The sequence below is a fragment of the Centroberyx gerrardi genome, chromosome 11 (assembly GCF_048128805.1).
Source record: "Centroberyx gerrardi isolate f3 chromosome 11, fCenGer3.hap1.cur.20231027, whole genome shotgun sequence".
Classification (NCBI taxonomy): domain Eukaryota; kingdom Metazoa; phylum Chordata; class Actinopteri; order Beryciformes; family Berycidae; genus Centroberyx; species Centroberyx gerrardi.
This window is the reverse complement of record NC_136007.1, coordinates 7,467,163-7,481,533: the sequence shown is the minus strand read 5'-3', so window position 1 is coordinate 7,481,533 and position 14,371 is coordinate 7,467,163. Positions and strand designations below refer to the sequence as shown.

The 14,371-nt window shown below is 42.8% G+C and overlaps 1 protein-coding gene across 1 annotated transcript in view; it reads right to left on the bottom strand.

The window, feature by feature from the left end:
• The window catches only part of fstl4 (follistatin-like 4), a 172,700-nt gene that overhangs the window by 138,241 nt on the left and 20,088 nt on the right, over positions 1–14,371 (bottom strand). Inside the window, exon 2 of the mRNA XM_078286704.1 lies at positions 10,375–10,617. Coding sequence (XP_078142830.1) covers positions 10,375–10,617 — 243 coding nt within the window. The remainder of the gene's footprint in view (positions 1–10,374; positions 10,618–14,371) is intronic.

Sequence of the window (14,371 nt, the reverse complement as noted above, 5' to 3'; positions counted from 1 at the left end):
CAGACGGGTGACAAATTAAAGGAAAAACCTGAATAAATGAGTGGAGAAACATAATGAATGCAGATGCTTCCATACAGGTGTCCTGCATGATACAATTAAGAAATTAACATCCTATCATGCTATCATCCTATCACACTAAGGCACTTTATGTTGTTTTTTCCTGTCTGTATGTATTATTTTATTTCTATAAATTACTAAATATAATTTCTGTCAGATTCCAGAATACGCTAACTGTGCAAAGTATTTGTAATTTCAGAATCACATAACGTTGATTCGCACAGAACTGAACCACACATGTCCACGGATTTACTTTTTTTACTGGGTAACTGCAATATTATCACCGAAATTGAAATAGCAATTTGTTACACTTCTCCTTTCTGGGAAAAGTAATAATGTTACTGTGAGTAAAACACACAGTTCATTAGTGATCAGTAGGATAGGCTTCTGAAAATCCTGAACCCGTTGCTAAAACACCACACCAGCTGTAGCCTGATTCAACACACTGGCCGTTGCCTGTTTCGTGGTTGATAGGATAGGAGTGCACCGTTCTTTTGGTGCAGTATCCTTGACGATGTCCCACTACCACAACAGCCGGGGACGTCAGTGGCCAAAGAGAGCTTTCTATTTTCATAGGGGAGACTGATGTTTATGAGGCAGGGGACCAGTGCCGGACCGGGGGACATCTCTATCTGGGACAGGGCATCCATTTCATACGGCAAATACTTCCACCGTAATGAATCTGTGGGGAGGAAATCAACTTAATGAGGTAAGACCCACGTGACCGCTGAGGAGGAGAAAGAGAAGGAGGAAAGGGGGAGAAACGTGTTGGGGGGAAAAAAAAAAAACGCGAAAAGAAAGATGGGGATAGTTAGACCGCTCGTTAATAAGCACACTGTAACAAATAAAGGGCTGTCAGGGGAGGCCTGGAGGGTGTTAGGTGTGTGCGCGTATGTGTGTGCGCGCGCGCGCGCGTGTGTGTGTGTACGTGTTACACCTGGCAACCCAGCCCGAGTCCTGATTAACCTAACAGAGAGTTGGACGGCAACTTCTGATCTACTGTTTTGTTGCGTGACCCGGACAACTTTACAACTCCGCTGGCACAGTTTAGGCAAATTGTGTGCATTTATAAAACATGTTACTCTGACGCAGCGCTGAATGATGTGGCTTAATGGGTCGCCGCAGAATGAATGAGGGTAATTTCACATGAATGCAAGAGTACGCACGATTCCGCCGGGTCGATTCCTCGCGGGCAAAGTTGCGATCCGACATTAGGAGCTGAACTCCTCAATCTCCGCACGTCCGTGGCTCCAAATGGCAGCGAGAGGTAACTGTTTGAAAACTGTTTGAACTTCGATATCCCAAAATCATGTAACGTGACGTCAGTAAGCTGCACACAGCACGCTCGTGTTTAAATAACCCAGCTGGTCTGTGATCGCTTTATACCAAAGGAGACCGAAGGGACAAGAGGAGGAAAAAAGACACTAACACTGTTGAATCCAGCTTTTTCTGGACGGAGCGCTCACTCGCTGCTGTTTAGGAGACAGTCTGTATGTCGCTCTTGAGTTTGGATTGTTCGATTGCTAGTTTTCCTGCCAGTGTCCATACCCAACACCAGAATTTCATTTGGACAAATAGGACGAATCTACAGAGTTTCAATTACAGGGGATGGGGCGCTCTTCTCTACTGCAACCCCATTTCGTGATTTAGGCCAATAAGACGGGTGTATTTTAACATAAAAATCTCACCTTGTGCAGCTTTCTCATCACAGTTCAATTCTGTAGTTCAATTTTGAGGGAATAACACCACACAACGAAATCCTATTTAGGGCTGGGCGATAATTCAAGTGGAATCATATCATGATGATGTGGTGATTTTGGGATATCGTGACACACAATTCTGCTGTCTACATTGATGATAACAAGCAAATTATTTCTTTAAAATGTATTTAAAAACTCAGACAAAATGAGGTATGGTAGGAATATTATTTGAGAATTTCAGATTTAATTAAACTTTAATTTGATTATTTAACATGTGATTTTATATTGTGATATATATCGATATCAAAAAAAATCCTTATGATTATCGTGATACTGATTTCATATCGCCCAGCCTTACTCCTATGCAGGCACACAAAACAGCGCATGCAAGTCCTGTAATGGAGTATTAGCACAGAACATCCAAATGAGAGAGAGAGAGAGAGAGAGAGAGAGAGAGAGAGAGAGAGAGAGACAAAAAGAGAGAGAGAGAGAGATCATGAATGTCCTGCAAACACCCACGCAGAGTCGGTATATTCGCCACCTTTAAAATGGTCTCGCTGTGACCCCATCCGGCCTCGGTGTACACAACTAAAGCTGTAGGGCTGGAGCTCACGCCAAAGTTTATCTTCCTTATGAGAGCCGTGTGTTTGTGGGACCGAGCTAATGGCCTCAGCCACAGAAGGGGGCAGGGGGTTAGCGAGCAATAAGACGGACGGCGGAGGCAGAGCGCTGCCACAGGCTGTGGAGGGGCTGGGTGGAAGGGGGTGCGGGTGGGGGGTGTGGGGGGGAGCTTTGATGGCTAATGCAATAACCACAGCTGCCAATGAGCCGGGCAAGGCAGAACGATAAGAGTCGCCAGAATGGTTAAGGCGGAACTTGAACTGAGAGATGCAGAGAATGGACGGATGGATGGGTGGACGGATGGATGGGTGGATGGCCAAAAGGGAGGGATGAGGGAAGGAAAAGAGAGAGAAAGATTCTTAATCTCTCGAGAAACTTGCCCAGTTTCTTGAAATCTGGTTAATTTTTTTGTGGATTCCAGGGAGATTATAGTGATTGCTACGGCATCAACTAATGGGAATCCTCATAAAAAAATAAATGAAAAGGAGTCTAATAATAAAGACATTTTTAAGGATGGATGATAAATACATAACTGCTTGCCATGACCATAGAAAGACTAGTCTCCCTGAAACATAGTTTATTGTGTAACTGTATTTAACTTTCATTAATTATGCATTTTTGTATATTGCAGATACTCTACAATTAGTGTGTCTTGTCTTGTTCTGCTTTATTATTTCTACTATTACAATTCTTCCACATTCCACATTATTTTTTTTATAGTTTTACAAGTACAGTATGTGTATCAATATTTTAGTATTTCATTTTGTATTGCTTTGACAACAGAGATTTGATCGTCATTCATGCCAGTGAAGTATTTGTAATTGATTGAATTGAGAGAGAGAGAGAGAGAGAGAGAGAGAGAGAGAGAGACAGAGAGAGAGAGAGAGAGAGAGAGAGAGAGAGAGAGAGAGACAGAGAGAGAGAGAGAGAGAGAGAGAGAGAGATTTAGCATTGATCATAATAAGTATTACTTAGTAGTAAGTAGTAGTATGACTGGTAAGATGACTGGCTTGCTGGATTAATGGATTGAAGGATGGATGGATGGATGGATGGATGGATGGGTGTCTCCTGAGGTACAGCTCACTTCTGCCTTGTGGGTGCTGCCTGCACCTGACCCGTCTGCAGCGGGAGTCAGCAGCAGCATCGCCTCTCGTCCCAGATGAAGCCGTCACAGCGGCAACATGACAGACGCCCCCCCCCGCCGAGCGCTCTGCCGTATCCGACCAAAACAGATGTGGCTTTGGTCCGCCTCGGCTCGGCACTCCGCAGCCATCAGGAAGATGAAAGAGATTAATCAACTATGTTAGTTCTGTTTCAAATGGTTTTAAAGGGAGGGGGCTGTAATCAAAGCCGGGGTCAGAGCTGTGTTGACCTCGCAATGTTTGTTGCAGCGTTCACCATGGGAGACGGGAGAGAAAAAGTTTGTGAGTGTGATACTAATTTCACAAATTAGCAGAGCGATTGGTTGTGGACTAGTTTGTAAATGACCTTCCATGACCTGTTTGTTAATCAACTGTTAGCACACTGCCTTTATGTGTGTGTGTGTGTGCGTGTGTGTGTGTGTGTGTTCTCCTCGGTATGCTTTTGACTTCTGAGAAAATTACTCAACCTCACTTAGAGAGGCCAAAAGAGCAAAGACATACTTTTAATACTTTTAAAACCAGCTGAGGTGAAAGAGAACGGCATCCCACTTGTTAGCACAAATTATTACATACATCATTTTAATTTGGGGAAAATCTGAGATCAAGCACCTCTTCACCTTCGCAACATCCTCGAAAATATTTAACAAATCAGCTTGTAGTAAAATAAACATTTCTGCTGTCAAACCGATCTCCTTTCTGCTGCTATGAAGGACAATGCAAATACAGTGCAGAACAATTAAAGAGTTAATTTCCAAAATACTAAATATACAATTTGGAAAGAAATGATGTGATATAGAGGTTCATCATGTTTTATCTCAAGTATATACAATATATTGCCCACTCTGTAAGTGTCACCTTGCCAGTCCATTAAAAAGTACCATCATTTTTATGGAATCAATCAATCGCTAAGAGCCAGTATCATTTTCCAAATTATGTAACAAAACTTTTCAGTTTAAGACGACCTCAACGAATACATATTTTATGACCTTTGGCAACTCATTTCTAAATAGATTATTAAGTTTTAATGCTGCTGACCTGTTAGTGTTTTCATGAACCAGGTATTTTTGGCTGGACCGCAACAGCAGGGCCAGCCCTATAAACGCGAATGTCTGTCACTGACTGACTGACTGACTGACTGACTGACTGACTCACTGACTGAGTGACTGACTGAGTGATGAAGTTACACCATTGGTCGGCCGTGGCACGTGGCACATCATAGGATCACAGAGCCAGAAATTTAAGTTTCGTTTTCTCCGCCATCTTGTTTCTCCGCTGAGATCGGGAGCCTGTTTCTCCCACACAGTAAGCAGGCTGACCAATATCATGCATGTAAGCTGAAGCTAACTGAAGCTAAAGTAGAATCTATACAATGATATCATATCGCCGTTTATTTCGATGCATATGCGCGAGCTCAGTCCACCTGACAGCCCTCTGTTCTGTCGGCGGAGAGAGAGACACACAGAGCATGGAGGTTTCGGGGCGCCGAGGGCTTACTGCTGACGCTTCCCGGAGTTTCCCGGGGGCACGGTGCCGGCCGGTGCCGATAGCCGGGCGCCGATTTGTTCCCGGTGATCCGGCCGAGATTTCGGCGGGGGTCCCGACGCCGATGCGTCACCGGGTGTCCGGCGAACGGCGTTTTCGGCACCGATGGGTACCAGAGCGACCGGGGCTTGGATCGGGAGGATCAATGCGGGCCGTGAGCGCGGTGGAGAGGACAGCGGCGGAGAGAGGAGACGGGACGCGCTGGAACGGAGATCAGTATGGATGTATGGACTATTATTCTGTATTAACAGTCTACAGCGGAGTTAGTTACACCATTGGCCGGCCGTGGCACGTGGCACACCCATACACGGTCCAGCCATATACTAGGAGATTTTGACCTAGTCTTGTTACCTCTGCTGTTAAGCCAATTTGGCACAAATAAGGTCAAATAACTTTGAACCTGTTATCAACTTACCGCTCTGTGATGAGAAGAACAGGCAACACTTCCAGCTCTGTGTGTTCAGTATTTATTTGGTTAACGCTTTAACACAGTGTGTTTGTTTAGTGGACAGCGCTCACTAGCTTAGACTAATCTTAAAAGTGCTGCTATGAAAATAGACATGTACTTATTCAAAAGGTGAATTGAGGAAAATCCATCCCTCAATCCCTTTCTGCTTCCTAACACTGCATTGTCCCTTGAGCGGTATTTCAATACTATCTATCTACTTGCAAAAATGGTAATTCATGAGTGCTACTTTTGTCACTTTTTCTGTTATTCTAGTGTTATTCTACTATTTGCACTCATTGTTAAGTCACTGTGGATAAAAGCGTCGGCTAAATGGGCTGAGTGTAAATTCAAAGAAGCCGGTGACAGCGGAGAACAAAAAGCCCCATCCAGAGGTTTATAGCCATCCTTTTCACCCCACGCAATCATCTCTCCTGCCTGTCACACGCCGCAAATCCGCCGCCAAACACTTACACCAATACTATCAGGTCAGAGGCAGGCTACAGCCGCCTTCAAGCTGCATCAAAGAGCATATTTGGGTACTGAGAGATAGTCGAGTGGTAAAGTCCTCCGCCTCTGGAACCACAGTTGCCTCCAAGGGCCAAACTTTGAAGCTCTACTCTTTCTCCCCACTCACTAAAGAACAGAGCTAAAAGGTGAGCGGACTGCCCACTCTCCTCCAAAAACAAACAAAAAAACAAGACTGGAAGAAAAACAAGCAGTAATGAATGTGTTTATAAAAGGGGTAGCGATGTTCTTTTCTCTATCCTATGAGGAAAACAAGATCAAAGAGGCAGGGAAACAGCAGCGTACAAGTCGATGAGTAATAGCTCTTTGTCTATATATTACATTGAGTTATCTGAATGCAATTAGCTGATTGATTTCCCTTTTTCTGTTGACTTATTTGATAATTAGACATCTAAATATTTGAACACAAACTCCATCCATAAAGCAATGAACAAGGTGGCTCATCCTGCAGTGATCCAACACACACACACACACACACACACAGCATTTTCAGGAGCAGATATCAATGTTTGTGTGTGTTTTAGTATTATTATTTTTTTAGGAGTTTTGGCTGTCCTTTCCCCTTAGCAATGATTTTTTTATTGAGACGGTAAGAGTACTGACAGGCATACAGAGCAGGACAGAGTACAACACTACACCACCTCTGCACTTACTGTGTTGTTTTGATACTAAAAAAAACAAAATGTGAATAATGACACCAGCAGTCAGAATAGCCTGACAGTACTGCAAGGCATGCCTACACACAGCTCATTAATGTCTCAACACTGCAAGAAATGACAAGCTGTCAAGTGATAATAACTTGTTTCCAGACCTATCAAGCTTATTTTGTGATACTTTTAGTCAAATTATCTCACTGCACTGGCAGATGATGTTGCTGGTTTCAATACATTTCACTTGATACATGCCAATATGACTTCTTGCAAGAAATCATCATAAAACAATGAAGAAAATCTTGAAACCAGAAACTTTCGCCAAGACAATTTCACTTTTTTTCACAAGTAAATGTCCTGAAACAAGTTACATACAAGGCAAATTTGTTGAAACTGGTAAAATGTGCAGTGCAGTAAGATGATTTCACAAAAAGAAAATCCTAAAATCAGCTTGATAAATCTGGATCCAAGATAAAGTTTTTTTGGTTTTTGCAATGAATATGTCACATGCAATAATGACTCCCCACTTACACAGAAGCGCATACACATACGACTCTTACGACATTTGACTGATTTCCACCATGTTCCACTTCCTGCTGGTTTACGTTCCGACATCACCAGTTTAAGCCTAATGCGGCGACTGAACATCCCTAATGTGGATTAGCTATGCATGGCGGTTTCTGGCAGGAATCCTTCGCTCCCTAATGTGACATGACTGAAAATGCTCCCATGTTTGTGTGCATGTGTGTGTGTGTGTGTGTGTGTGTGTGTGTATTGACATGACACCGCACACTCTAAACAACCACAGCCTTACTTTCTATTTTTATATCCGCACCCATCCGGATTATAATTACGGTTTAATACTAGCCTGAGCTGGGAAAACAAACCGGAAAGAAGTTGAGGGATATTAGACGCCAACAGGTATACAAGTGTGTGCATGTTGTGTTTGAGAGCGACTGTCAAACGCTGAGAATGCGGGTAAGTGGTGTGCGTGTGTGTGTGTGTGTGTGTGGTGAGTAATAAAGTGGAGTGGATGAGTGAGTGAGACTCAGTCAGCCATTAAGTCTCTCAGTAAACAGCATTTAAAAACACTTTTTTTTCAGTGTGAACACCTTAAATGAGCAGAAGCCCCAGCCTACCTAGCCATGTTACAGCTGAATCGAAGCCGTGATGAAGTGACTGGTGTATATGTTGGATAATATTGCTGCCTGTTCATGCTGAGGGTGCAGTTTTGCTAATGAGTGATAGTCCAGGAGTGGAGAATTTAATGATTTACTATAGAGCGCTGGTGATCCACAGTAACCTAGTGTTGATTTGGAGCTGCTAGGATATTGATGCAGTAGAAGAAGTAGAGGGAAGTGTGATGCAGATAAACACTGGGTCAACTGAGGTTAGATTATGTGTGTGTGAAGGTGTGTGTGTGTTTATATGTGTGGATATAGCTGTATGTTTACATGCCCACTGACTGCATATCGATCTGTTTTACCACACAGGAAACAACACACATTATAGACTCTTGGAAGGAGTCGTACTGTAGCAGGAGCAGCCCGACTGTAATATCTCTGGTTTACCTTCTGAATGAAAACTCTCCATTAAAATTCCACAATAAAGCGCTCATTAAACCAACTTTAAGAGTGCCACTATAAATGATTTAGAAGCCAATGTTTGTGATTACGGCCAATTGCTAAGTGAGTACGCCGACTTGAATTGAAAAGAGCGTGATTACAGCAGGAGAGCACACAGAGGAGATGAATAGAGCGCCTGGCAAAAAAAAAAAAAATGCTTACCGTCTGACTGCCAATGTCAGCGCTTAGCTGTCGTTTCCCAGACAAACTTGACCCGGTGCCACGGCCGTCAATGCCAGACTACAAATGATTTCATTCTTTCATTTGGACTGAATAGATCTCTGACAGAAACAGCATGATTTCCACTGAGTGACTGATGCTTGTGACTACAGCTTGGCGTGTGGCAACGTGTTACGGAACATTTGCTTTGTTTTGTCTGTACAGCTCTATTTCTGTTTAAATGTTTTCAAACGTCAAAGTAAAGTCATAGCCCCAAATGCAGCCCTCCAATTACTCAAAGTGTACCTCGCAGGTACCAGGACATCAACTGAGGGCAAATAGAGGATATTCTAAAAGAATAAATAAATAAAATAAAATAAACATCAACAGCATCAACCTGTGCCTTGCTGGATCATGCAGACATCAAAAACACCCAGCTGCACCAGCTCTCTGCTGTGGCACTGTTTTTATTGAGGTGGTCTAACAGCAGTTACACTGCAAAAAAATTATCATCTTAACTTAAATCTTGCTAGTTGTTTCTAAAAAAATATTGAAACAGGTTAAACTGTGTTGGAAATGTGAAATTATCCTTTCCCTCTGGCAGAAAGGAATTGATACAAGATTAAAGGTAGGGCTGCACGATATATCGTTTCAGCATCATCATCGCGATGTGCGCATGCGCAATAGTCACATCGCAGGACGTGCGATGTCAAGTAAGGCAAATTAACTCAAACACGTCATGCTACAACTTTTTGGCTGCTTGATACAAAAGGAAAACTCGTATGGTTCTCATTTTCCATGACTAATCTACAAGAGAAGTCTGTCTGATATAACATCATTTACTCCGATTTAAGGGTTTGTTATAAGAGTAGCGTATGTTACCTTTCCAGCTTTCGCGGCTCCGAACCGTCGTTGGGAAGCCTCTGGTGTTGTGCTAGCCTACTTTAGCTTAGCCTGGCTCGTAGCTGGTAACAAGCTTTTTACTAAGAGTCCGGACCAACTCTGCAGTGGAGAACTGGCACTTTATTTCTGTACAGCAGCGAACATAATGCACAGTCTCTCGGTGACGTTCTAAGCTCTTTTCCCGCTAACTATGGTAACTTTACTCACTTAGCATCCTGCAACTCACTCTGGCTGCGGCTAAAAACACACTCACTTCCTACTACATCACCCGTGCAGGTTACCCACAAGGCCACCTTCTTAAAGGGGCAAGGCTTGATCATACATCCATGGGCTTGATAGAGCTATTCAAGTCATTTGGTGAAAATTCCTGTATTTTTTCATATCGCAATATATATCGCAGAAAAAAAAAATATTGCAATGTCAGTTTTTTCCAATATCGTGCAGCCCTAATTAAAGGTGCTACATGCAATGTCTTCATCAATAAATCATTGCCACATTAACTTTGAGACATTAATACAACTAACGTAAACAAACAACACCATCGACAAGAACATTGTCAGCCTCTGCCAGCTTTTAAGCTGCATTTTACATTATGTGCCACCAGGTCAGATTTGGCAGAAACTCTGCTGGATTGCTTTACGGCACAAAGGGAGATTGTTTTACGGCACAAAACAGGACGAGGGAGCTGTTCTTCCAGTCCATATGGAGCTAAAGCTTTCAGAGTTTCTCACAATGCCAGATGTTGGAAGAAGTGAAATGCAGATGGAAAAGCACTAGCACTAACAATACCACTGGCTTGAGACAGAGGCTACCAGCCATCTCGGCAATGGTCTCGTTTGTTTACGGTAATTATAACAAGGTATCACAAGTCATTTGACAAAAGTATATTGCTTTTTAAACATGCTACAGCTCGCACCTTTAAATGACTTGTTAAGATGAGTCGTTTTTACAGTGTATCAAACCCTCTGCAGTGTGAGTGTTTGGGCCCAGCGGCGGCGGTACCTTTGAAGAAGCAGTCCTTGCTGTGCACCACGTAGATGCGCCTCCGCTCCAGGCAGGCGGTGCGGTAAACCTCGCAGTGGTTCTCGTAGAACCTGCCGTCCGAGCCGCACACCGGCACGAAGGAGGGCCGGCACTTCTCCTGGCAGACGCACTCGGCGCGGCCGGTTTCCGCCATCAGCACGCACTGCCGACCCCGTCCGCAGTATGTCCTCCGGCAGGGACCTCCGTCTGGGTCAGAGAGGGCTGCAGGGGGAGAGAGGAGAGAGGGCTTATTTAGGACGGAGGAAGGGAGCAAGAGCGAGTGAGCTTGGGGCTTATAAATAAAATAAATTCTTACCATTAGGGAGAAAGAAAGAAAGAGAGAGAGAGAGAAAGAGGAAGGGGGTTTTAGTGCTGTGGTTTCGAGAAAAGGTCAACGTTTATGCAAATGAACACAGCTCCATGCTGTGCTACACCAGATATAGAGAAAGCACAAGCTCAAGTTAGACGCTTCCAGCACTGGTTGTGGTTATACTGCAAAAAAATCTCCATCTTAACAAGTCATTTAGTCTATTATTCAGTCCTAAAATCGTAATTTTCTTAAAACAAGTGAAAAAATCTGCCAGTGGCGTGAGATTATTTCACTTGTTTCCAAAGCAAATCAACTTGTTTCAAGAATTTTGTAGAATCAAGTGTCATTTTCTTGACAGTAGTGCAGTGATCTGCCTTATTCTGACTTGTTTCAAGATACCAACAGTTCTAGAAAATTCCTGAAACAAGTGAAACTGCATTGGAAACAAGTGGAGTTATCTCACCTCACTGGCAGAATTTCTCTCGTTTAAAGAAAAATAAGATTTGAAGGCTGAATATGAGACTAAATGACTTGTTAAGATGGATGTTTTTTGCAGCGATAGTGTTATACAGCCCAGCTCCCTAGCTATCAAACATCCAGGTGTTCTTATTAACGCCTCTCATCACTCTAGTACGCACATACATGCACATCCACACGCAAACATACATGTGCTGTAGATGCACACACACGCATGCAGGTACGCTCAAAAAGCGAGTAGAGATCACACCCTCTCCCTTACTTTCTCCAGCCCTTGTCATCATCCTCACACACACACACACACACACACACACACACACACACATAAAGACACCAGCATCTCCCAGCATCATCATTACCACTCACTCCTCTTCCACTGCCTCGGACACCTTGCTACTTCCCGCTGATTTAATCTATTTGCACTTAAAGCAAGTCAAAAAGCTGCTGAGCCTTGCAGACGCTCCACCTTGGATTGATCTTTCCTGCCTCCGTGAGCTTGACCGGGACCCCGCTCTCTTGTTGCGATCTGAGCCCGGATTTATGGGTCCATGCCTCTCTCTCTCTGTGTGTGTGTGTGTGTGTGTGTGTGTGTGTCGGGGGGGATCTGACCGGAGACTACAAGGCTGGAGGTCTAGGTGGGGCAATGCAACCTCTGAAGCCCATTTGTAGATTAATCTTGTCAATGTCAATGTTAATAAATTAGAAATAAATATTTAATTGAAAATCTACCCTGAAAGAATTTGCACATTATTCATATGATCCTGGACAGTTTAATCAATATTAGCAAACATGAACAACTCCCACACAAGTGCCCATGCAGTCAGTGCTGAATTCATTGGGCAGTGGAGCAGCTCCAGCTCAGTGTCTCCTGATAACATTAAAGATTAAAGTCTTGGTCACTGAGGTAAAGTATATTCAGACTATCTGACGTTCAATTCGCCAATACTGTTCTACACTGAATAATATTTTGTTTCTTTATTTTCCTGTAGAGAGACCAGTAACTCATTCCAGTTCTCCTTTTCCCTCTCCATAACTCCTCCGCTCTCACGCACACTCTCCATACTGATAAAATATATACCAATGTGCACACAAATACTGTAAAGTGTTTGGAAACTAGTAGTACTACAGCCATTATAACCTGTAGCTGGAGGATTTATCATCATGTATTTTCCTGAGATCAAATAAACTTAAGGAGTTTTGGTGTAAAAGCAAAGCCTTGGTCTTAATTGACCCAGTTAGTGAGTGTTCTTTCTTTTCTGTTTCTTCTTTTAAAGTCACAAGGCTTGATGTATTTTTACCTTTGTTGTTAACGAGCTCTGTTAATTGTCATGGCAACCAGGGCAAATATAAAGTAGGTGACTGTTGGCAGCAGCACTGCAAGAAAGAAACGCTACACCACATGTAACTGAACTTGATGTGAAACTGGAAAACAACACAATATAAAATGATTAAAGTGAAATGCAACAGATAAGTAACATTCCGTTCAAAAGATAAACACTAAAACAAAATCAAAAATTGCTGCCAAACCTAAAACTGACATGCACATACAGTCTGTGTTTGTATATTACCCCCACCTTATCTTATAGGACACTCTGAGAGCTGTTTTACCATTACAGGAAATGAATGCACATCCCAAAGGGACTTAGCGGCCATTGTGTTGATATTGTTTTGAGGTTGAGTCGGTTAAGACGCTGAGAAAGGGGTCATTTCTATTATCCCTCTGTGGAATAAGGCTAAAAACCATACTGGCTTAACTCAAAAGACCACAGTCTAGGCTTTTATAATCAAACTGCTGAAAACAGAAATTGAATTTGCCTTGAGTATAATCATATCTCAACTCGCAGCATATTCAATAATAGAGGTAATGCGCTGTTGTCGGAGGACAAAAGTCCCTTAATTACATAAAGGCGATTCCAGGGCAGACGCACAGAGGCACAGAGGCTCACAAAAGCCTAATGCGCATACACACACACACACACACACACACACACACACACAGGCATGCACACACACTCACATACACACATAAAAACATACGCTCACACTGTTTGAGACACACCTACACACTTTGAGGCGCCAGTCTGCAGGCAAGCATACACACACAGATACACACAAGTACAAATACAAACAGACACACACACACACACACACACACACACACACACACACACACAAACACACACAGATTCCTGCGTTCAGTCACTGTCTAATAGACCCTTTTCACAAACATGGCTGATGTACTTCGGCTTCGTCTTAGAAGGGTATAGATTAGTTCTCACCATTGCCAGCAATGCTAAAAAGCCAAGTGTTGTCACTACATATCTTTCTGTTTCTGTTGGGATTTAATCGAGGGTCACAAAATGCTAACTGGCTAACCAAGGCTAAGGGTAATTTCTGTGCTGTTAGCATTTTGTGACCCTTGATCAAATCACTTTTTTACAGTTGAGCAGTCGTTACACATTATGTTTAAACACAAAATAAGTGATCACAGGAGACAGAAAGTTGGCTTTTTAACATTGCTGGCAATGGTGAGAACAAGACATGGGGACTCGAGTCACACGACTTGGACTCCAGTCACAATTTTAATTGCTTGAGACTTGACTTGATGCATGAAGAGAAGACTTGAGACTTGACTTGACTTGGGTTCTGGTGACTTGGGACTTGAATTTGACTTGTGCTCTGGTGACTTGAAAAGGTTTCTAGTTTTGTCTTGAGTCTTGACTTGAGATCTTGTGTTTGTGTAAATGACTTAGATTGAAAGTGATGAGATTTGTTCCACCAGACGACTGAATTTAAATTGTGTTTTCTGAATTTGTATGGAATGATTGAATTTATTGAAGTTGAAACTGATTATAGAAATCAAACTCATGATGCTCTTACCAAGTTTTTATCCTATTAAAACCATATTGCATTGAAACGTCCTAGATATTTATTTTCCTTTAAAATATTAAATTGATACTGGACTCTTGATTTGTTCTGACTTGACTTGCTGTTCTACATTTAGACTTGAGACTTGACTTGAGACTTGTGCTTCAAGACTTGAGACTGACTTGGGACTCGAGCAAAGTTGACTTGGTCACTCCTCTGGTGAGAACTGATCTATACCCTACTACTGTAAGATGAAGTGGAAGTACGTCAGCCATGCTTGTGAAAAGGGTCTATACTCAACCATATCTGTGCATGCAAACA